The sequence below is a fragment of the Notothenia rossii genome, assembly GCF_949606895.1.
Source record: "Notothenia rossii genome assembly, chromosome: 11".
NCBI classification, from domain to species: Eukaryota; Metazoa; Chordata; class Actinopteri; order Perciformes; family Nototheniidae; genus Notothenia; species Notothenia rossii.
In genome coordinates this window covers 7,237,810-7,262,976 of record NC_136910.1, presented here as the reverse complement: position 1 = coordinate 7,262,976, position 25,167 = coordinate 7,237,810, and the positions used below count along the sequence as shown (strand labels likewise).

Genomic DNA, 25,167 nt, shown 5'->3' with positions numbered 1-25,167 from the left:
AACACAAACAGACCAAGAGCCATGGATGTAATATAGATGTTTTTATTTAATATTTTCAGCAAAATGTACTGAAATACAATGCACATAGAAAAATAGAACAAATAGTTTCTTGTACAAAGCAAAGGTCCAACATGTGCCGCCCGATGGAGGAATTTCTGGGAAAACAAACACGATCAATTTTTTTTTCTTTCATTGTCCTTAACATAATATCATTGTCTCATGATTACAGTTCTCTTTGCAGTAGGAGTTAAAGCGCACGTTGAGGGGAAAAAACAGCAGCATGTGGATTAGAAGGCACTCGTAAACCAAAAAGGAACAGGTATCGAAGGTGGGATGATTTGTAACTTGATGCTCGGGATCTCGCTCCTCCATCGTCCACGGTTTATAAACCTCATAGCTCTGAGGCTGAATTCACCAACTTCCATTTTGAAAGTTGAAATATTCTAATATGTACATCTTGGAGTAACAGATAAACACAAACTAATCAACATAAAAGCAGCCCAGGAGACAACGCCTAAAGGCAAACAATAATACATCCAGGCTTCCTGAACACTTTACAGAAGGGTCTTTGCATAGATTTATATACATTTCAACAGTAACCTCTTCATAATCCTCCTCCCTAAAGACAAAATAAGTTAATATTTACATGTACTTTGCTCGTTAATAAACGTTGTGCTTCTCCAGAGTACACAGTATGAAGGAATAGAAGTGTTTCCTCTTTGTCCATATCTTCTTGAAGGCAGGAAAGAATGTAAGGCACCGGTCTCGTGGTCCACAGTGAGAGAAGTTTGTGCTGGAGTGAGAATGTGTTTCATTTCGCTCTCTGGTCCTCGGGGACCTGCTTAATCTGCCGCGAGTGCACCATGGCCCCGGCCAGCAGCTGCTCCTCCAGGGCCACGTGCAGGTCGGAGCCCCCCAGCTCCAGCAGGGGCTCCAGGCCCGGCACCCCCCTGGACCCTCGGGTTCCCAGTGCTCGGCGCCTCCTCCTCAGATCCATCTCTCCCTGGCCCCTGACCTTCTCCTGGGAGCCTGGAGGCGGAGCTTTGACGGCCCCCTCCTCCTCCTCCTCCTCAGCTTTCTCTTTGAGGTCTCGTCCTCCTTTCTTCAAAGCTTCTCCCTGCGCTGCCTTTCCCTCTTCCATCAGGGCTTTCCTCTCCCGAGCCTCCTCAGCCTTCTCCATCTTCACTGCCTCCACTATTTCATTGTTGTGTATCTCCCGCTGAAGTCTCTCAGCTGCAGCCTTCTCCGTTTCTAGTTTCTCCTTCTCTGCTCTCTCCTTTTCTAGTTTCTCCTTCTCTGCTCTCTCCTTTTCTAGTTTCTCCTTCTCTGCTCTCTCCTTTTCTAGTTTCTCCTTCTGTGCTCTCTCCTTTTCTAGTTTCTCCTTCGCTGCTCTCTCCTTCTCCGTTTCTAGTTTCTCCTTCTCCAGCTCCTGCTCTCTGGCCAGCTTCTCCCTCCTCTCCCTCTCCAGCCGTTCTTTCTCCACCCTCTCCTGCACTTCTTTCTCCACCCTCTCCTTCTCTAACTTCTCTTCGGCCATCTTTTCCTTTATGTCTTTCTCAAGCTCAATTATTGCCCGGACTTCTTTTGCTATTTTTTCATTTTCTTTCTCTAGGCTTCTTTCTTCTTGTACAACTTGAGCTGCCTTCTCATTGTGAGGTACAGGCTGGCGCTCAATGGGTTGTTTCTCTCCCAGCGGCACCCCCCTGGCCCCCAGCTCCTTCAGCGTATGGGGTTCTTTTCCGTGGCCGTCCTCTTTGTAAGCTGCTTTAGGAACCTCCTCCTCCTCCTCAGCAGCCTGCTCTTGTTTCTGGACGGGAGGCTCTGCAGCTCCGGCCGTCTCCTTGTCCGGCTTCACGTCCGGTTCCAGGTTGGACTCTTTGGGCTTCGCTGCTTCACCTTCCGCCCCCTCCTGTACGCTTTTCTCCGCCTCACCTTCAGCACCTTTGGGTTTTAAAACACATGAGTTTCCCGAAATATTACACTTCCCCGTAGGATTTGAAGTTTAACAAATCTCAGTTTATTTAAATTTGAAAAGAAAAAATGTTTTGTCACCTATACCTAAGGAAAAATCTGAATAAATATTTATGAGGCCAATATTAATATCAAAATAATCTTAATGATCATTTTGCCCATAATGGAGCAGGATAATGTGCATTTAGCAAGTGCACAGGCAGTTGCCTCTGTAGCAAAATCGCAAGGAAATAGTCAAAAATAATACTTTAAAAAGTCATGGAAAGGTTTTTCGATATTTTAAAAGTGTGTATATTGTCATTATTTCATATGTAATTTAATTCCAGATTAATGGAAGTATTCTAGATTTTTGTATAGGTGCTACAGATACACAGAATTGGTGGCATAAGGACTGGGCATCATAAAAAAAACATTGATGTCTTTAAATAAAAAGAAAGAGTTTTTGTATACGATAAAAAAAATGGTTCCAATAGAAACCACTAATACATATATCAACAAGAATGGTTTAAAGCAGACATGTGAAGTCTTCAAATATGATTTCAAGGCCATAGTGCCATGTCTTTAAGGTATTGTGTGTGTGCACCCACCAGGCAGTTTCTGGTGGATCTCCTTGTGTTGCTCCTCGATGACATGCAGGAGCTTTTCCTGCTGGTCCAGGAGTCTCTTCTGCTGCTCCTGCTGCTCCTTGATCACCTGCAGCAGCACGGCGTGGTCCAGCTGGCCCTCTGCGGGACACAAACAATCAATTAGTAAAAAAAAGCTCTGGGGAAATTGTTGTTAAGAAGCTTGGTTAGAATGATGTGGGGCCAGTCTCTAGGTGAGAGGGGAAGGGAAATCAAATTGCTCTATGGCTTAGTACTGTCTCACTTAAACACACATCTACAGGTTGAAGCCTTACGCAAGCTTCAACGCACGCCGCCGTGTGGACGGGCTGTTAGAGGTAGACTGGCAGCTGGACACACACACACACACACACACACACACTATGTTAGGGAGCAATGTGAGAGGGTGGATTCTACACTGGAAAATTGTTATTTATTGTAGGATCAAATGTAAATCCGTACATGTACATTATATCTATTAATTGGCCCACAGAGGAAATGAAGGGACATTTGAGCCAGATAGAGAGAAGAGGCAAGAGGGAATTCATACCTGCAACCAGCTTTTTTATCACTGTGATAGGACTCCGGCAGAGAAAGAAAGAAAACAAAGGGTAAAGATGGAGGAGAAGAAAGAGAGGGCAAAAGTGAACAGAACAAGAAAGTCAACAAAAGCCAAAAAAGACAAGCCAGGTCAAGAAGTAGGAGAAAGAAATGGATCTGCAAACACTGGAGCTTTTTAAAGCATGTGTACTAAAATTGAAAATAGGCCCAATAAGCAAGAACGGATCGCAGAGATAAGATTACAAAATATAAAACATGCAAATTGAAATAGACAAAGGTAGAGTGGTGAACATATTGTAAATGTACATTTAAACTGATATTGATCGTTTGGCCTTTTTTAGGGGGCTAAAACCGGTTTTCCTGTTGCCCCCTGTGGACAGCAGTTTATTGCTTCTACAAACTGGGGACGTGCCGAATGTACTCTGTGTGATGAACTGAATATGGATAAGTACCTCATATAACCTCCCCTTTAATTTGGCGGGACAAAATGGTTTCTTGCAGTCAGCTTTTTATAGATTACCTCACCAGTGTATAAATAAAACAAATATAAATACATTACACATTTTCAGTGCAACTTGTTTGAAACTGCTGCTAACTTAGTGACCAAAGACTATGAGCTCATGTCAACGCCCCTGAATCCCCCAAATCTTTGTTCTCCGCTCACCGTCCATCTTCTCGTCCGCTGTGTCTTTGCTCTCTGCCCCTGGAGCCCCGTCCGCAGCATGATGCTCTCCTTCAGCAAGTGGCGCTGAAGGATCAACAAACATCACAGGTTATCGTTGCATTGGAACTGTTTCTCCAACCGTCTGCCCATATGTGGAAAACAGAGAATACACTCACGCTTCCCCGCAGCGTCCGGAGCTTTTCCAGCTTTATCCCCCAACTCGGCTGCGTTCCCTTGCAGAGGGTCTTTCACCGGGTCGAGCTTCTCACCTTCCTTCAGCGGGGGAACGTCTCGCTTTTTGTCTTTCTCTGCAACCGGCTTCTCCAACACCTCATTGGACCGGGCTTCACCTCCGCCCAGATCCACTTCCTCTTTGCCCACCATGTCCTTTCCAGGCTTCACTTTGTCTCCATTGATGTCGCCCTTCTTGCCCTCCACCTCCTCAGAGTGCCCTAAAACTTGCTTTTCATTTTCTTTTGGTTCTTTCGGTGGTTTCTGGTCCTCCTCCAGCTCTGCGTTGTTCTTCCTTGTGTCCACCGGCACGGCGTCATGAGGGATGGGGGGCTCATGGCGGTGGGCCTCGCCTTCCGGCACCGCAACACCTGGGAAATTGAAGAATAATTATCCTACGCAGCTCAAAAATCCAGTGGAGATTTCAGCTGTGTCAGTTTCCTTACCGGCGTCAGGGCGGTCCAACTGCACCTCCTCCCCCTTCTTCTCTGGTAGCTCCACCGGTCCTTTAATCTGCGGGGCCTCGGGGGGGTCCCTCTCGACGAGTCGGGCTGCCTCTACAGGTGGAAGGTCAGGTTTTGCCATCTCCACTGGCTTCTTGATTGAAAAGTTTTCTACATGGAGACAGAAATTGTAAAATAACATGCTCTGGTAACATGCTGTTAGTGAAGAAGCTTAGTTTGGCTGATGTCTTCTTGGTGAGAAGGGAACGGAGATATCCACTATGGTTAGAAATTAGAAATGTCCCGATCCGATCACGTGATTTTCAAAAGATCGGAATCGGGAGGAAAAAAATCGGGGATCGGGATTTTTTTATTTTTTTTAAATACTTTTTTTTAAATGTTGTATTCAATGCTACAAAACAAAAATGACCATGTTCAAGTCTTAAAGTCATCCTGAGGCCTTAGTTTTGGTTTCAAATTAAACAACATCATGTATGTGTTGCTTCTTTGGGGCTTGTTTTCAGAGACCTGGTTGCTTATTTCTCTCAAATCTGGCAACAGAGTGGGCGCAGTGTCTAATTGTAGCAGTAAGCTAACGAGTACTGATAAGCTTTATTTTGTTTTGATCAAATGCTGCACAACTGAACTGATCCAATGCTGCTGTGAAAGAAAGAAGCTATATCCATGTTGGATAGAATATCCAATTTAAATAAAAAAATAACCTTAAGGGACAACTTGAATGCTTTTTTTTCTCTTAATGCATTGCATAAAGATCGGATCGGGAAAAATCAGTATCGGCAAATTGTCAAAATCAAATGATCGGAATCGGATCGGGAGCAAAAAAAGGTGATCGGGACATCCCTATTAGAAATGACATAGAGCTTTTTATTTACCTTTGACTTTATAAACTGTTTGTGTGAGAAAATGCAACAGTCTGGAAAATAGGAGGCACATTACTGCGGCTAAATTAAGAAGCCATAAATTGGACGCTTAAATGATTCCGCTATTACCTCTTCTCTGACAAAATAAAACAACTGTATTCTAGCCCATTGTCATTTAACGCTGGCCCTGACAGGCACTCCGTCTCTCCTGTACAGTTGGGTTTATTACACCCATTAAATCCTGGCATTCAAATAAATGAACACCTCGGTTTATCTCGCATGAACTGTTATGCTCTCAGATGTAACGGATTAAAATGTTGTAACTGATTACTGAGGGGATCCATAGTAAGCCTTGCACTTCCAAAATGACATTTATATATATTTAACAATCCATAAATACACATCTGTATAAGTAAAACATATTTCATTTGAACTCATACTCGCCCCTTTTTTCCATATTTTTCTTGCACTTTTACGCTTTCATTTCTACTATAATGATTATTATTTTTATACTTGGGTGCATTCATATATGTCCTATCCTGTGATTATTACCCTTATTGATGTTACTGCTAAGACACGTGAATTTGACCTTAAAGGTGCGGTAGGTAATTCACTTCAGAAACACTTTTTGTTATATTCCATGGAATGCTCTTAACATCCCGATAGCAATGAATACATTAAATGCTTTGACAATAAATACATAAACATATGTCATGTGTGGAAGCCGAGGCGCTGTAAAAAGCACGACCAATCATCTGAGCCGGACCGGCTAAAGTAACTGGATGGCCTACCTGCCTGTCAGCCTTCCATCTGTGCACAAACTGATCTCATTGGTCATGTGCGCGTTCGTGTGTGTTGGAGGAGGGGCTCTGTGAGGAAGTCTGAAGGAAGGGTCAGATTTTTTTCATACTTTCAAATTCTAGCGCACTCGAGCTGGTTTCTCCATTCTTACCTACCCTACCTTTAAGGGGGATCAATAAAGGTTTATCGTATCTTCTCCACTAGAGGGCAGCAAATACTGAAAATGGCAAAAACCGACCCAATTGGCGAGTGTAATAAATTAGAAAGAGAGATTGGAAAAGGGAGGAAGATGAGTAAAAGCGAGAGATGACAGAAAGTTTGGAACGCTATAATTTTATATGGAGTAAAAAATGTGTAAAATCAAAAGAGTTTAGAGCAACAGAAGAAACGGATGCACAAAGGCGTCAGTGAACAGGATAGAAAAAGATGCCACTGATGAACTGCTCTAAAGGAGAGAAAACTCCATTTGTTTCTTCTGCCCCCCCTCTACCCTCCCCAACCCATATAACCCTCTTCCCTTTATACAGCCAGAGCTTGAAGGCATTTTATAGCTGCCACAGGAGATATGGCAGAGGGGGGAGACGGGGGTGTAGACAATGTATTTGGAGGGGGAGGGGGTGGCAGGAGAAATGAACAGAGGTAGAGGGTGTGGAGAGAGAAATTACTGGAGTTTGAAGGGCATCACTCCCGCTCCATCAATGTCGAGCACTCGGCGCTGCTCTCTGATATTATCAAGAGGTTATCTCCTCACCCGGCCTGTCTGTCTCCCAGCCGCCTGTCTGCCTCCATCTTTTCTTCTCACACACATGAAAGGAACCTTTTCTCTTGCTGTGGCTTTTGTTTTTAGCCCCCTTTGCCACTGGCTCATATTCTCTTTTAGAGCCACGACTTTGAAAAATAAAACAGGAAATAAACATGTCTCTGGTGCCGCCGGTGCCTTTTGAATGAACTAATGACATGCAGCACGGCTGTGTGATCTCAGGCGCGGCAGACAACCGTGACTCCGGCCTCGCTCAGACAAATGTCTCCATGGCTCATTAGTGAACCGCTTTCTTCTAGTCCATCAACTAGATAAGTGATTGCCAGTCATTAGCCCGTGTCGCCATCTTTACCGTGAGTTTCAGGAATGTCCGGTAGATGCAGGATGGTCTTCCCAGGTGCTGGAGGGGGGGGGAGGACCTTGGTGACCGGGCCTCTGGCCGATATTGAGAGGGTGGTGAAGGTGCTGACCAGCAGGATGCCCAGACCCACACAGAGCACCAGCTACAGGACACAGAGGAAGAGCAGGGCAGCAGGTCAGTGACACACAGATTCGTACTAATGAGCTAATGATTCTGTAAGGGGCTTCTGTCTAACCTGAGGGATGAAGCCATTCTTCTGGATCTTTCTGTAGATGAGAGCGGGGCATATGAAGCAGATGAGGCTGCCCATAGTGGCTCCAGTCAGACCCAGAATGGTTTCCACTGAAGAGAGAAAAGGGAAACACAGAGATTATGTTGTGCTCTTGTTGGGTAACTCCCAACCAGGATTTGAATTAGTCAGGACGGCGTAGTCAAATCTAGATAAGCCTTTACGCCATTTTGTACCACCTATTTTAGAGAGAATCCACCCCCTTTCTGCCATCTTGATCTTACTCTTTACGTAAACAACAACTAACTCAACAATGGACTGATCAGTTCCATTTCACACGAGCTTCTGTGATATTGGTATAAAAACATTCTGCAAGAGCCACATGCAGCTAGTAAAGGATCTGTGGCTTAACTGCAGTGTAATTATAGAGAGGATTCCCCTCGAGGGCACAGATGATCAAAAGATGTTTGTCTATCAGTTAGAGTCATACCAAATAATCTAAATACGTCCTTTAATGTTTTTCTTCAGCGTTTTTCTCGTGTGCAAAAAAGCACACGTCCCACCGTCCGGGATGTGTGCTTTACAATATCGGACAAGTAGATTTTTCAATTGACTGAATTCAGTTTAAAAAAAGGCAGAACTCGTTCGCAAATTGTCCGTGTCCGCCATTGTTCGTTTAGAAATGTTAGTTTCGGTTCTGCTTGTCGATTCAGGAAATGCATCTCGCCGCTTTCTGTACTGTAGACGGGGGCGGGGCGGGGCGGGGCGGGAAGTGTAGCACAGTGGCAGGGTTCAAACTCGGTTCCGAGTAGGAACAAATAACAATTGTCCAGTACCGGGATTAATAAGAGTTGTGAGGACAGGAGGCGAGGCCGAGCCCCGCGGACTGCAGCTCTCTCTGTCTATGCTCTGGATCAGCTGATCGCTGCATGGTGCAGCTCAGCATCTCTCTCTCTCTCTCTCTTTCTACACACAGCGGATCCGCTGCCCGTTTAACAGCCTCATCTTTTTCAAACTTTCTTATGTTCTTTCTCTAACACGTAATGAAGGTTATTAAGCGTTTTAGCTCCTGTGTTGTTAATATTGACGAGCATTTCCTTTATGAAGTGAAGCAGCCTCTCTGTGTCCTCGCGCTGTCCTCACATCCCGGACCCCCAGACTCGGAGGAGCACAGGGATGTCAGTATTGTTTATACTTTTACAAACAATGAGCAGCTGCAGCATGTGTATTGCAGGACATGTGTAAGCGTGCAAGCGTCTTTGAGTTGTAGAAAAGCGCTAGGCCTTAGGCTATAAATATAATGTATTATTATTATTATTATTATTATTATTATTATTATTAGGCCTATGTGTTGAACATGTGTGGTTGGACTCTGTCTCACAGGCAGGTTGCAGTGTAACATCAGAGGAGACTGGGCCAATGGTACATTCTCAAACTGCACCACTTAGAACTAACTAAAAAATGCAGAGATTATTTTTATATAATTGTATTCAGTAACCGTAAGAAATTAAACAGTATGAAGTGATTTGTAAATAGGAATACAGATTTGACTTAATGTTTTCATAAATATATTTTTCTCCCAGTTTCTCATGGGACTTATTTTTACCCTCTCAAAGAGCCGGAATCGAGAACCGAAAATAACCGGAATCGAAAAGCAGAACCAGAATCGTTAAAATCCAAACGATACCCAACCCTATGTGTGATGCAGTCAAATCTTACCGCTCACTTACGTTAGCGGTGTCGTAAAAAACGTGGGAAAATGTCAAATACGATGGCGAAGAAGAAGATTTCAGTGGCCCCAATTTTTGTCCATTCTGGACAAGTGAAAAATGTATTCGGACAATTAAATTGCCAAACTCACTTGTCCGTGGACAAGTACTTACTTTTTCTCACACTGAGCCGGAATAATAAATAAACGGTTCAAATAATGAAACAAGAGTAATGTATTAGCAGTTTCTAAGATCCAGCTTCTATCCCTCAGAGTGGTAGAAGCACGAATCCAAACGTTGACAGTCATTCGTATGAAAAGAATAACAATATTCCCTGTTTGTGGTGTGACGTAACATCCATATTAAAATCAAGATTAGGGTACTTTAGCTAATCTAATCTAATCTAATAGGGATGTGGAGCTACTTTAGAGTTCACTGGGCCAAACATGGCACGAGCACTGCCAGAGTTAAGGGGTTTCAATCTCATCTATTAGAGTATTACCCTCCATCTACACTCTTGATGATTCACTCCATTCACATCTGATTCTATGCCATTCACAACAAGCACCCGCCCATCCATGCCACCCTATTCCTGGCAGCAGAGAGCCTTGCCCCCCCCCCCCTCCTCCCCAAGTCTCTATGGACCGGGGCCGGGCCTGGAAGCCCATCGTTCATCCAGGAGACGGACACCATATTGTCTCCCTCAGATTTAGTGTCCGTTCTCCCCGGGGTCCTTACCTCCCTTCTCCTCAGTCTATTAGTCTGATTAGATACACCAAGAGCCAGCCAAACACAAACAGTGTGTGTGTGTGTGTGTGTGTGTGTGTGTGTGTGTGTGTGTGTGTGTGTGTGTGTGTGTGTGTGTGTGTGTGTGTGTTAACCCAATCAAAAGTTTAACAAACAGCCGACACATAAAACGGATGAATAAAACATAAACTCATTCTAACCTTTACATCTCCACCATTTTGGAGCCGCCTGTGAGCAAAAGAATCAAAGAAGCTGACGTCGAGCCAATATTGGTGTGTGTGTGTGTGTGTGTGTGTGTGTGTGTGTGTGTGTGTGTGTGTGTGTGTGTTTGTGTGTGTGAGAGAGAGAGAGGGTCTAGGAGAATAATAGCCCTATCTTCCCGTCTAAAAGGAGATAAAAGTTAGGGCTCTGATTTAAGGACTGTGTTAGAGTGTGACAGTCACTGAGTCGTAAAGTCGCATTCACACACGTCGTAAAGCTCCCCGGCTACTCCGCCCACATGCACCTTAAAGACCTCCAGTCTGCGAGCGCCACACACACACACACACACACACACACACACACACACACACACACACACACACACACACACACACACACACACACACACACACACACACACACACACACACACACACACACACACACACACACACACACACACACACACACACACACACACACACACACACACACACACACACACACACACACACACACACACCTTTAATCCATTCAACGCATAACTAATTGTTTACACAGGATGTACCGTTGGGGATGAGGATGCCTCCCAGCATGGTGCCGAACACGATGCAAAGGGTGATCATCTTGAAGCGCAGAGGAGGCATGTATCCGCCGGCAAACGTCCCGTCCTTCTGCTGTGAGAAGGAAACAGAGATGGAGATGAGAAGGGCACAAAACGTATCAAATAAATCTCATACGTCAATAATTTAGATATTTTTTTTCTTTAAAAGGTCCCCTATTATACTGTTTTTCATCAATATATTATAGGTCTCAGATATGTATATACAAAACATGTCTCTGTTACCTTGGTTGCTGATTGGCTAATGGTCACACAAGCCTTAAAATCGTTATGACATCATAAAGTGGGCAACATTTGATCAGCTAATTTTCAGATAGGTTTTTATAGAAATGGATCAGGACAAAAAGAGAGAGAATCTTTTTTCCTGAAACTTTCAGAGTCTCTTTACAAAGAGGGGACACATGTTGATGTAGAAGAGACATGAAGAAGAGGGGACACATGTTGATGTAGAAGAGACATGAAGAAGAGGGGACACATGTTGATGTAGAAGAGACATGAAAAAGTGGATTTTGCATAATAGGTGACCTTTAAGGGAACAATTTGACTTGTGTTCCTACGGTAGCTTGTTTTCCTTGTCGTCTATGCAAAATGTATTCAAATGTTGTAACTATAGCAATCCTTTAATCTTTTGCAATATTTCATCATCATGTTGCCACAAGTCCACGGTACTGGTATGGTTACACCCAAAACACAAGCGGGACTTTCTATTCCGGATACAGCATTTTTTCTGTGAGATGTGGGTTCAAAGAGCAAGCCATTACATCCTGAGTCTGGGCTCTCCGGGTGCCCTTCAAGTTATATATATATTATTATTATTATTATTATTATTAGGAGTGGCCTTTAAGCTCACCTGCTGCTCAAACAGCATGGTGTTGATGGCCTGGCGGCAGGGCAGGATCATCATGGGGAATCCGACGGCCACAGACATCATGAAGCCGACGCGGATCATCTCCGTCACCAGGTTGGACGGGAAGTTCATCAGCACGTTGCCAGCGATTTCGTCTGTGAAACTAACGTATCCGAAGAAACCCACCTGGCTCGCAGAGAGGTGGAAGGAATCGATGAAAAAAAGGAGGACATAAATACGTAGTTTTTTTAGAACTGGGTTCATGTTCAATTTGACAACAGATACAAATGCATCGGTGACACTGGCAACAGTAAATGTGTCACTGGAGGTAGGGTTTAAGTGCATTTCCACTCACAGTGATGTAAAAGATGGTGACTACGTTGAGGGACGAGGTGACGATGGTGCTCATGCGTTTGACGGAGGGCTCGTCCAGGCTGTCGTAGGTTGGCAGCACCTGCCTGTGAGAGACAAGCAGCCCAACAAAAACACTGCGCATGCTGCCAAACGCACAAAACCACACTGGTGCTGCTCTCGTGCATTCATGTGCCGTCTGGATTATCAGATTAAACTGTGAGCTGTGGGGAGCGCCACTCCTTAATCTAGCAGAGAAGTAGTCCCATGCATGTATGTACTGTATGTGTCATTTCTAGCAGATTATGAAAGTCTACTTCCTTTCAATTTGAAAGTGGGAACTGCTCTGTAGATATTTTTATTGAGTAGCCATATAGAAGCCCATTTGTTCCACTCAATCATCAAATGATACACGTCTCTGCCAAGTGAGTTTAAAAAAAAAATCAAAATAAGATTTGTCTACTAAGCTCGAGTCAAGATGTTTTGCTTTCATTGTTTGCAGATGTGTTTGTTGATGAGTGTTCACTACCAACTTCTGCAAAATGTGATTTGTAACTGCAAAAAATGGGCACGTCTTTTACAGCGAGAAGACCCACGTATCTATTTTCAAGTACGGACATCTGACAAGCACATGAACGCAACAAGAATTCAACATGTGGAATATGTTACAAATAATGAACATATTGCAAATATGAATGACAAACAATCACTACTCTTTTAAGTGCAGTTGATGGATGCACTATTGTCATGGCAGTGGTGGTGAAGAATGGAGGAAGTGTTTAATACATACGAGCGTGTGCACCACCGTGTGTGTGACAGAATGGGTGACAGTAGTCGAGACTGCCTGTCTGTAAACACAGGTACCTGTCGCCCTGTCATTTTCTGTCAGTTGTAATAAGAGTGGGTGGGGGGGGGGGCGTGGAGGGGGATTGTCAACATTCATTGTACAGGATGTATTCATGAAAGCGAGATCCGGTAGGGTTTTAGAGCAATATTGACTTCCCTGGCACACTCATATCCTCTCTTCCTCCCTTTCCGTTATATATCCAATAAAGGAATATCGCCAAGGTTAAGGAAAACTGCATATTATAAGTAGGATATAATAGTCTCTGCTCAGATGCTTTAACGCTGGAAATATGGGAATATGACGGCGCTGGCCTTCAAAGCGAACGTGGGAAGGTGTGTTAGGAGGGCTCGAGTGTGTGCTGTAGCTAATATCATTAACTCGGAGTTGAAAGCATGCTGACAGTAGCATCACAGAGGGACATTTCCGCTGCACATGTTTTTCTTATGTCCCTCTATTATGAGCTAACTGCTCCTCACCATCCAAACCGCACCGCCAAAAACACAACAGGGCCAGGTCCCGTCCCCGTCATAATGGTGATGTTAAGTAATGTTTTAACTGAAAGTAAACACATTTCATGAATGTAATAAAAATCCAATGTGCTGAGAGCTGTTTAATCAGCCTGTGAATACATCAGTGTGTCTGTAAGATGGCGGCGGTCCAATGTGTTGATTAGTGGTTTGGCTTTAGCTGCCTGCCGCCGAAACGGAGCGCTCGCTCGGCTCAGGCCAAAAAACCCCCGTGCCAAATATCACTCAGCGCTGCTAGAGGGAACACAAAGCGCACATGCGTGAACACACACTTACTTCCTCCTCTGACACGAGCACACCTCTAATGGTATGTCGGCGTTGTGCGATAATTAGAGACTCGAGTCTACGGTCACCCACTCCAGCCACTTACCTCACTCTCTCTCTCACACAAACAGACCCAAACATCTGGCCCCTAATGACCTCGACATAACACTCGTCATCACACTCCCTGCATCCTTCCCCAGCACTGCATTCAAATCACAGATAAGACTTCCACCTCCCATTAGACCTTCGCAGGTTACTCTCTCACCCACTCAACTCACTGCAAACCCAGAGCAAACACTAAAGCGCAGAGGACAGGACAGAGCATGCAGATGATGAAAATGGACAAATGAATGATTATGGTGACTCAGCGATGATTCAACTGGAAGTGGTGACAGGTAGTGGTGACATCTGCATTCACTGCAGGGCAAGTTAAAGGGGCCCTATTCTGCTCATTTGCACACAAAGATGATCTGTGAAAAGCACATTGGCAATAAGCAGTCTCCCTTTGCAAATAAAAATCCTACAACAACTATAAATTGTTAGGAATGGTGAAAGTCACAAATTATGTAAGATTGTATTCACTGTTTGAAGTCAGGAATAAGACCGTGGGAAAAAGCCCACGTTTTAGCATCTAGTTGATATTTGGATTAAAATATTCCCCTATTCTGAAGCCTCTCGAATCTCGTTTGTGATTAGTTTTTATGACATGGTCCTGTGCAGGTGGCAGGGGGGGGGGGGGGGGGGGGGGTAGTACTTACGACTGACAGGCGAAGGCCATCCCACAGATGGGGAGACAGCGAAACACCCCCTCCCAGCGCACCATATTGACCTGCACTAGCCACCAGCCGCTGAGCACCCCGTGTTTGAACGAGGAAAGCACCACCTGAGGGGGAAGGAGGGGGGGGAGGGGAAGGGGGTTACGGCCCGAACCAAATGAAGACAGGTTGGGGAAGAAGAGGAGGAGGAGGAGGAGGGGCCGCACCCATGCTGACGCCCCACAGATAGATAATGAAAGTAATCGATGAGAAGAGAGAAAGAAGGCCATGACAAGAAACCCCATGCTGATAAAAAAAACCTGTCATGGCTGAGAACATTTAAGGTAATGTAATGATGAACCAAAGGGGAAATCATATTTTTGATCAAAATAAAAAAAGGGTAATCCAGAAAAAAACGGCCCCACAGGTTTCCGATCAGCATGCGTTTCTTACGTCTTGCTCCTTTAATTACCGGATAAAGTCCAAAAAGCACAGAAGAACAATCCAAAACCCTCCACCCGCCAACACCTAGGCTGCTCATCCTGGGCGTGGGGCGGCCAAGACGGAACTCCGAGGTCAACACACTCCTCGGCCTTATGACTAATGCCACCAGAAAACACACACACACACACACCAACACAGACACACTCTCACAGAGCTCGAATGGCTCGGACCAAACCCGATTTAAGCAAGGTGAAAAATGGGGATGAGAGGATTTGGCGGAAGGTTCAGGTAGGTGGGAGGAGTCGTGCAGGGCCCACATCTGGCTCCCTTCACTCTCCGACCCCCCCCCCCCCCCCCCCCCCCCCCCTGGCTGCGCTTACGTTGTTGGTTTGGTTTCCGTGGTCTACTTACGGGTGACAGCAGAAGGTTGTGGCGATAATGGGCAGGCACTGAATGACGCCGTTCAAGCGCCACAGGTGAACCCGCTCCACCCAGGAGCCTGAGATTATGCCGTAGCGCAGAGACGACAACACTATCTACAGCGGGAAGCATCAGAAAACAGCGGTGGGACAGAGGGGGAGCAAACAAAGGGTGCAGAGGAGGAGAGGAAGTAGTGGAGGAGAGTAAAAGGGGTGCAAATGAGCAGGAAAGGAGAAACCAAGAGTAGGATGAAAGGAGGGAAGGAAAGGAGATACATCACTGTTAGAGGGTTAGGGGTCTGGACTGGGCCACACACCACACCGTCGCTCCAGGTTACCGCCATGCTACGGAGCTACTCATCACACAGAGAGACAGTGGACAGAGGTGAGATCTGTGGAGGCAGCAATACGGCACACACACACATAAACTCTGTGTGTGTTTAAAGAGAAAACAGGCCGAATCACAGGAGGCAGAAATCTCGTGCTGGAGACAAAACTCTTTAGGATGTTTCAGCGCTCGAACATACGAAGGGAGAATCCATTAGGACTCTGAGAGACCTTTGTGTTTAGTGTTGCTTCATGTTCGATGCAAACAGTGGAGTATTGGACGATCTGTTGGAAAAAAGTTACACTAACTGCTACTCTAGTTTAGGGCTGTGCAATTAATCGTATTTTAAATCGCAATTACGATTTTGGCCGGCAACAATTACGAAAACAACATCATCGGAAAAAACGATTATTTTGCTTTGCTAGGTGGTGACGGAGCACTGCAACATATTTGATCTCATTTATTTTACTCTAATTTATTTTTTATGTATGTTTAGTAGCTTGTGGAAGTGCGCTCCAAAATATTTGTTGATCTTGTTTATTGGTATTTATTATTTTTGATAATATATTTTTAAATATATCATATTTTTTTTGTATTGGTTTTTCAGTTCAATTATACGTTCAGGGTAATCAACAGTTAAAAATAGACTGTTGAAATTTGTATTTGTTTTAAAGTTCAATAAACGGATGTTTTCAAAGTCAATGAATAATCGAATTTAATAATCGTGATATCAATTATTGACCAAAATAAATCAGCCCTACTCTAGTGGCTTATGAGTACATTTCCCTGTGTAGTAAGAGTAAGAATATGTTTAGTTTTTTATATATTTTAGCCATGTAGCTTATTGAGGCTAAGCTACATGGCTAAAAATGTGACTAATGCGAGTCCTCAACCTTGAATATTCAAGTTTTTCTACATTGCTGTTGTAGCTTTGTCTAAATAATAACTAAGGTAAACCTCAGAAATATTCCAGCAGCTGCTATAGGGGCTTTGCTGCTCAATGCTGATAGGCTGAGCCAGAAAGGTATGTACAAATGGGAATGTTGTTCTGACTTAGGATAGGAGACTTACCGTCTTATAGAGAGGCGAAGTCCCTCCCTCCCCCGGGGACCTTATTACGGAAAAATTATGTATTGAAGTCAATGGAGAGAGAAAGATTATCTTTCGATCCCGTTTGAATTGTGCCACGAATTACACATAGGATGTTTGTCAATTTAAAAGATAATTTTGCAAGTCAAAAAGATAAAAATGTGTCGTAAAACTGTGAAGTAACACTTTTTTGTGTGAAACCGCTCAATGAACTATGTGACGACCCCTCCACACCACATGGGGTGCCGTCTGTTTGTGTGTGTGTGGTTTGTGTGTGTGGTTTGTGGGTGTTCACAGGTTTAGGTGCTGATGAGCCGCACCTGTGGGCGGATACCTGCCTGATGAGCTACACCTGATGAAACAGGATATAGGAGGAGCCCAGCCGGTTATGTCGCTCTCGCTCCTCTGGGCACTTTCTCCGTGCCAGTTTCGGGGACCTGATGCTGGTGTCCATTTAGTTTGTTGTCTTTAAACAAATAAACTATATTATTCTTACCTATCGTCTCGCCTCCCTGCTTTATGTTACAGCCCAGGTGCCGGGTTGTAACAACTACATCTCCCTCCTCGCACCACACACCAAGACAGCCGTCACGTTGGCACATTTCACTTCTTTCTTTCAGAACGAGGCGAAAGTATTAAACGACGTGAAAATCACTCCAAGTCTGGGCATGTTGAGAGCTGTACACACACACAAGGGGAGTTAGTCGGTTCCGTAAGAGCCAGCATGCGGGACCGGGATTCTGGGATTTGTAGTCTTTCTAGTTGCGTATTTTTCATAGTCTTATATTTCAACAATTTTACGACAAACTGTGACTTTTTTGACATGCAAATAATTTTTTAAGATTGTCAAACATCATATGTGTAATTCGTGGCACAATTCAAACGGGTTCGAAAGATACGTTTTCTCTCACATAATTTTTCCGAAATAAGGTCCCATGGGTCGGGAGTAGATGGGCGGGACTTCGCCTCTCTATATGTTAAATGCTGTATAGCTTGCAACAAATGAGCAAAGATAATTCCCTTGAAATGCAACGGTTTGTGATTTAGTGGAGTTGACTGTGTGACCTCCATTTACTTTGCACTAACAGATCTTTAAAGTGTCTCTAGTGGCCGTCGTTTCCAAGCATGTCTCGGTCCCAGGGGAAAGCCTCTGAATCAGCAGAGCAGCAATTGTTTTCTGCCTGATGTGATTCAGTGTGAATTTGCTCTTTAAAAAAAAGGAGCAAGAAAATATCGTGTCGATAGTCGATACGGAAGAAGTTCTATACAATGGAGCAGAAACGGAACAAGGACCGTAGAGACAAAATAATATTATCCAAACAATATCCTGAAAATTCAATAAGTTAGAACAGAGAAAAAAAGTCAATGAGCTGTGTTACAATTACAGGTTGTGAAGGCATCTATAGTATTTCTATTTATTATGTCAGTGAGGAAGTAGAATTATCAACTTAGTACTTTAGAAAAACACATAACATAAAAAACATCAGAAGAAAATTGGAAAATGCTGTAAGAAAACTGTCCTTCATTTCTATAAATAAGAAAAGTAAATAGATCCTTTACCATAAGTCCAGGTTTTTATCCACTGTTCTTATAAATGTCGTATATAGAATGCCACAGTGACGCGTGCTAAAACCAGGAAGTAAGTTAGCATGTTACCACTTCCGGTTCTTTCCCCAAAAAGCAATTCAATTTCTCCATAGGGTTTAGGAAAATATCAGGAAGTAAGGTCTGTGGTTGAGACACATTGAAGAGACGGGTCACGTTTTGTTCTACGACATTAAACCCATCAGCAGTGACCCCACTGGTGATTTCTGAAGAGTTGACGTGTCTGAAAAACGATGGTTTTTACCAAGTGGCTGAATAGGACTACAGAAGTTGTCGAGGCCGTTGTACGTCATTACGCCCAACACGTAAACACTCCTCTAAGTTTGTGTGGCCTGTTCTGCTTGAAAGCAAGTCCCTGCCTCCTGAAAACTGTGAAAACAAAGTCGGCGTGACGTTGGACTACGCCCTGTTGTAGTTTGTTTATAGCATAACGTTAGCATTTTGCTTCTGGCGACTAGATTTATGATTTGAACATTATAAAAGTAGGGTAGACATGTGGATATTATCCGGCTGAACAAAACGTGATCTGTCTCTTCAATGTGTCTCAACCATCCAGCTATTTTCCAAAATCCTATGGAGAAATTGCATTTAGCTTTTTTGTCGAAGGAACCGGAAGGAGTTTACTTCCGGGTTTTAGGACGCGTCACTGTGGCACTCTATTCTTAACAGATTTCTTATCTAATTTGTATTTAATATTTGTACCTTGATTATGTTTAGCTGTTGTAGAAATCACTTAAATAACCGCTTTCTTTCTGTCCAGCAGATTTCAGGTCATGCACTTTATGATTAACTTTATATGACTTAATTTGATCTTTTACGAGGGCTCCTCTCTCTAACTGTCAAGCTTTGAAACCAAAGTCTATTTCCACTGCAGTGTGTTAGATAGCTCGCTGTGTAGCTGTGTGTGTGTGTGTGTGTGTGTGTGTGTGTGTGTGTGTGTGTGTGTGTGTGTGTGTGTGTGTGTGTGTGTGTGTGTGTGTGTGTGTGTGTGTGTGTGTATGTTGTCGGGCTTACCGTGAACATGAAGAAGGTGTAGAACATGAGCGCCATGGCGGAGAAGGACTGGATGGAAGACATCATGTTCCTCTGCAGACTCAGAGGGAGGACGATGAACAGAGACACGGCGAACAGCAGCAGGACGCGGAAACTGCCCGTCACCTTTAGAGGACAGAGTCACATGACAGTGTTCACACTTTAAAAGTCACCTATTATGCAAAATCCACTTGTTCATGTCTCTTCTACATCAACATGTGTCCCCTCTTCTTCATGTCTTTTCTACATCAACATATGTCCCCTCTTCTTCATGTCTCTTCTACATCAACATGTGTCCCCTCTGTGGAAAGAGACTCTGAAAGTTTCAGGAACAAACATTCTCTCTCTTTTTGTCCTGATCCATTTCTATAAAAACCTGTTTGAAAATGAGCTGATCAGATTTTGGCCACTTTATGATGTTATAACGATTTTTTGGCTTGTGTAACCATTAGCCAATCACCAACCAAGGTAACCCCCCCCCCCCCCCCACACCTTATCACCTGAATCTCCTCCTAGAGCACCATTGTGTTCTTTGTAACCAAATCTCTCTCAGAGGGGCGTGGGGAGAGGCTCCTTCATTTCATCTAAAGTAACAGACAGAGAATCAGCACTTTTGAAACGGGGCTGAAACAGAGGGGATTATGAGATGCTGCAATGATCTGTTTGGTGTCTCAGCCAATCAGAGACATGTTTTGTATATATCTGAGAGCTATATTATATTGATTAAAATTAAAAACAGTATAATAGGGACCTTTAAAGAGAAAACTCAAGGCCCACATTTTCAATTTGGTTTTTAATTATATTCAATGTATTGTTGTTTTATCCAATTATAGATGTCAGTGTTTTTAATAATCACAAATGTATGTATTGGTCTGATTATGGCCTGGGGGGGGGGGGGTTGTTGTATTTTCATTTTGTTTACTTTTTGGTATGTGAAGCACTTTGTTTATAAAAAAATGCTATAAAAATAAAGTTGGATAAATTGAATGATTAGTCACCATACAACATTGTTTCTCTAATAGACTTTCTCCCAGAGTATCCATGTTTGTTGGTTGAATAACCTCAATCGTATCAACTACAGTTTTAGCTGTTTTAGATGATTATTGGAATACTTTAGTGGAGATATAACCATTTCTTCATCTGTTACTCATACCATATTACAAAATGATCGGACAAAACTTGTTTTATCTGTGAGTCCTCCATGGTGAAGGAAGAATTCGGAAATGATCCGTCTAAAACACGGTTAACAAACTCTCCCATAACTCGTCCAGTATAAGTCTCATTGCTCAAGCTTATTATTTCACAAACACAAGCATTTTTACTTAACTTAAAGATTTAAGACAGTCTCACGCTTGGAAGAGGGGTGCATGTGCGGCCCCTTAAACAGTCCCCATTCATTTCCACTCATCAAGCCTATGGTCCGTTTTTCAATTCTTTGTTTACAGTAGGAGTATGGGGCAAAAACAATGTTTTTCCAGAATCAGATGTAACACAATGGGTCAGTAATTGATACACAAATGATTGTTTTGCAGGGGAAGTATTCCTTTCAAAAAAAAGTAAATGAAAACACAGAAGAAAGCAGTGGATATGTCTAAAGATTAAGAGATAAATAAAGCAAATAAAGTTCTCAAACCTGTAAACCCAACAGCTGAGCGAAGAAATTGGAGCCCAGATCAGCTATCACGACGTAGAAGGCAATGCAGGTGCCCAACATCAAACCGATCATACTGAAGGAGGACGAGAGAAATCTAAATTATTATCAGCGTTTATTGTTTTGGGAATAAAACCACTTTATTTGTATATGTCTATGATCAGTTTCCATAGAAGATCAAGCCGTGATAAACACTTTAAAAAGAGCTTAACGAGTACTGAATAAGTAATAAGACTTGCCTCAGCTCCACCACAGTTTTTCCTGGTTTCCCGTAAGCATGGAAGGCTGCAGAGAAGGGAGGGACGTCAGTGTGAACAACATGTGGACAAACAGATGGCCGTGTCGGGAAATGATCATAGGCATAAGGTTTTCTGTAAATCGAGCTTAACTTTCTGTTGCTCACTCAATCTGCCTGTTCATTCACAATCGCTTTTGTTGCTAACTACTGTCACAGCAAATTCAACATTTACACGACAATGACACGAGTTTAAACTCACCAAGTCCTGCGTAGGTCCGTCTTTTGGTGTTGCTTGCTGTGTTGACCAGAAACATGCAGGACTTGTGGGTCATCCACGAACAGAAGAACAACAGGAGGGTTCCCAGAACAATCCCACACTGTAAGAGAGGAAGGAGGGAGAGTTATCACACAGCAGCAGACACACATTGAGTACCCTCAAATCTGGTAGGGTAGGTAAGAATGGAGAAACCAGCTCGAGTGCGCTAGAATTTGAAAATACACAACCGGAAAAAATCTGCCCCTTCCTTCAGACTTCCTTACAGAGCCCCTCCTCCAACACACACGAACGCGCACATGACCAATGAGGGCACGAGATAAGTTTGTGCACAGATGGAAGGCTGACAGGCAGGTAGTCCATCCAGTTACTTTAGCCGGGCCGGCTCAGATGATTGGTCGTGCTTTTTACAGCGCCACGGCTTCCACAGATGAACATTTTTGTATGGATTTATTGTCAAAACATTTAATATATTCATTGCTATCGGGATGTTAAGAGCATTCCATGGAATATAACAAAAAGTGTTTCTGAAGGGAATTACCTACCCCACCTTCAAATGAGAAAATAATGTCCTCAAATCGAATAAGCATTTGTTTTAGAGTGACTATGATTAAATCGTTAAGCTCTGGCTTGGATACAAACTGGCAACCTACTTCTAAATGTCTAAATATATACTTCATTTAGTACCAGGAGGACTAAATTAAGTATAACTATAACACCAGGAGGAAACACATTTGTCAGCTGTAAATTAAAAATACTAAAAACTTAAAGGTCAATGGATTTTTTCTTGTTAACCTTTATACACACTTTATTATTATAAAAAACATGGTTAGCTTGTCCATGTGCAGGAGGTCCCACAACATTACATATTGAGAAATGATACGTATGTGTGTTTTGTTTTTTTACAAATCTATAGCAGAAACACAACAATTTGATCTGTGAAAAAACCCATTATGATGGCAAGAGCAATCAAGGAAGCATGGTGTTTTTAATTGCCATTTTGTAGGAGAAGAACTTTCTTCATTAACAGAGAGGGACATTGCATTTTTCCAAGTTGTTTTAAGGGTAATCTAGCCTTTGAAAGAACTGCTATCCCTAACCCTTATCTTCTTTGTTCCTTCTGCGCAAAAACACTCTACAAATATTGAATTTGCATACACACAGAGGTGAGGAGGTAGAGTGACTGAAACACTTGGCAGCAAGTAGTTTCCATGAGCAAATACTGTGATAACAAGGATAATTCATAAATTAAATTTTTGATGACAATGTGACTTTATGAATACCTCTCTATTTTATTTTTCCAAAGAGTGATTGGAGGTTAACATTGTGCTCTATAGTGTTTTACAAAAGGGTACTTCAGCAGAGCTTTTGAGGCACTGAAGTTATAAACAAGTGTGCCAACAAACTAAGATAATGTGTTTAAATGATTTAATGGTGAGAGTTAAAAGAGTCTTGATGAAGTCTGAGAACAGATGGAGATGATGTTAATGTTCAACCAAGCATCCACTGATCTTATGAAGAAGTCGCTAGGAGATAAAAGTAGCACAGTCATTCATTAAGTACATTTCCGTTCACACTCTTATCCTCATAGAAGAATAACACGTAGTAACCCACCAAGATCAACATGAAGCATACTGTCATCAATGTCAAGCTAACGTTTACAATGTTGAAAGCACTTTGTAGAAATGTTTATTCATAGCTTTGTGGTTTTTTTTGGGGAGGTTTTAGTTCCTGATTCTGTTAAATGTTGTTGTGTGTTACTGAAAGTAGTTTTACATAGCCACGTCAAGACCAACAACTTTAAGACAGAAATGTTGTGATGTTTTCTAAAATATGCATATTCTCCATTCAAAAAAGCTAAATATATTGTTTTCAGCTTAAAAACTATCTGTTTTATATTGTATTAAACTGAATCTCTTTGGATGCTGGACTGACATAACAAGACATTAAAAGACATAGCCTTGGACTTTGAACTGAGATGTTATGGACCCAATGTTTGATCAAGAGAATATAGTCAGAGGATTAATCAGTAATGAAAACTGCTATTGAATGCAGCTGTTTAAATTGCCCAATAGAATAGAATGCAGTTAATAAAAGCTCTGAATGACAAACTCCCACATTCATACTGCTTACATGTTAATTCAACAACAATGTTGGCTAAAAAAAACTATATAAAAATGACATTAGCTAATCTGTATAAAGAAACATATGTTGGGGGACATATAGTGCTGCTTTGCCCAGTGACAGAATGTAGTAAAGTGCTTCAGTTCACTTTTCAGGTAATAGTACTTGAGTACATTGGAGGCGTAAAAGTACACTATTTACCTCTGAATTGTAGTGTCTGTCTGTTTACCTATGTAAAAAGCTAAAAATAAGGGGTCTTGCTGCACAGTAACTAATATGTAATATAAAAGTAAATGCACTTAGTTACCTTACACCACTGCTTTTACTTAAGAATTCAAACACAATACTTCTTCCAGCTGTGCTTTTACTGAAGTAAAGAAACTGAGACCCCTCTCCCGCCAATGTAAACAGCTAAAAGAGGGGGTCCTGCTTGGCGGAAGGGTTTTGCCTAAGCACCTGTAAACTTCCGCACATGAACCCACCTGTTTGAAGCAGAAGGGCATGGTGAGCACACTGACGCCCACGATGCTGTTCACCACGTTCATGATGAGACCCCAGTTAGACGCCGTCATGTTGACCCGCTTGTTGACCGCTCCTCCGTGGGTGAGTGAATCTCAGAAGACACGGAGACAGTGGCTCATTGAAGGCAAAGCTGGGGACTAAAATCAGGGTGTGTGTTTTTCCAATGACGTGGCGCTCTAGGCTTAAAAAAATACACACACACACAACACGAGTTAAACATTTGGCACACCTTCAAATGTTTTCCTTATCATGACAAGGACCGTAAGTAACCGTTAGTGACTTCAGTGTTTCATTAGTAAGTTAGTTAACTTTTAGCTCGAAAGCTAACGGTCGGTAACCATTAGTAACGTCATAGTTTTATTGGTAAATTAGGTTAACTCACCTTTAAAAGTAACTCCTCTTTACGTCATTATCTGTATTTTCCACCCATTAAACCACCATGTACCATTGTAGAAATAAATCCTCTTTGTGTAAATATAAGCAAAAAGTTAATTGAAACTCGGTAAAAAAGAAAAATAATGACAAATCCAGCCTGGCTGTATTTTTTCTGAACGCGTATCCAGGAAGTAGAGATTATAGTCAAGGAAATGAGAAAGAGAACACAACAGCTGGTTTCACTACTGTGGAAATACTCTGGCGCCCACTAGTGGTCACACTGCAGTATTGAAAGTCGTGCTTATTGGACATGATACTTAGAAGTAAACTGATAAATAAATATGTCTATGAAAAAATCCTGAACAAAGAATTTGGCAATAAATAAACAAGTAAATGTAAATAATAATATATATATAACTGAGTTATTATAGTGAAAACATAGTTTTTATTTAAAAAAAGACTTTTGTGAAAGGGCTATTTGTATTATTACCATTGTGGGGTTATTAAATAAATAAACAAGTCTGTGATGCAATACATGGATGTAAATATAAATGAATCAATTTAGTGAAGTTAATTAATAAAAAGGACCTCATTTTAAAAATTATCAAATTTCATATTTCCACTTTATTTTTTTATTTCAAGGGACGGTTATTAACTAAACAATCATATTTGTGGTTTCATCATTTTCCAAG

At 42.5% G+C, this 25,167-nt stretch overlaps 1 protein-coding gene across 5 annotated transcripts; it reads right to left on the bottom strand.

Annotated features, from left to right (window-relative positions):
* Positions 1 to 26: 26 nt before the first annotated feature.
* slc38a10 (solute carrier family 38 member 10) lies at positions 27 to 24,677 on the bottom strand. Of its 5 annotated transcripts, none has more exons than XM_079660669.1 (18): positions 24,483 to 24,677; positions 24,061 to 24,281; positions 21,440 to 21,557; positions 21,182 to 21,227; positions 20,925 to 21,018; positions 19,274 to 19,417; positions 15,230 to 15,354; positions 11,986 to 12,088; positions 11,634 to 11,816; positions 10,730 to 10,838; positions 7,511 to 7,617; positions 7,267 to 7,417; positions 4,476 to 4,643; positions 3,975 to 4,400; positions 3,799 to 3,882; positions 3,124 to 3,144; positions 2,559 to 2,696; positions 27 to 1,941 (listed from the first exon to the last, which is right to left on the bottom strand). In XM_079660669.1, exons 2-18 carry the CDS (start codon positions 24,148 to 24,150, stop codon positions 812 to 814), a joined length of 3,237 nt encoding a protein of 1,078 aa, XP_079516795.1. In that variant the 5' UTR covers positions 24,151 to 24,281; positions 24,483 to 24,677; the 3' UTR covers positions 27 to 811. The 5 variants fall into 5 exon arrangements, with proteins under 5 accessions (XP_079516795.1, XP_079516794.1, XP_079516796.1 ...); XM_079660668.1 differs by lacking the exon at positions 15,230 to 15,354 and adding an exon at positions 14,378 to 14,502; XM_079660670.1 differs by lacking the exon at positions 15,230 to 15,354 and adding an exon at positions 14,378 to 14,502 and having other exon boundaries at positions 24,061 to 24,237.
* Positions 24,678 to 25,167: the final 490 nt, after the last annotated feature.

Bases quoted from the DNA above. Each gene is read 5' to 3' on its own strand.
- slc38a10 (XM_079660669.1), bottom strand. From the start codon at position 24,150: ATGACGGCGTCTAACTGGGGTCTCATCATGAACGTGGTGAACAGCATC. The intron at 21,019-21,181 runs GCAAGTCTTATT...GTCCTCCTTCAG, and splicing joins AAAACTGTGGTGGAGCTGAG to TATGATCGGTTTGATGTTGG. The intron at 3,145-3,798 runs GTGAGCGGAGAA...GTCCTATCACAG, and splicing joins AGCGGACGAGAAGATGGACG to TGATAAAAAAGCTGGTTGCA.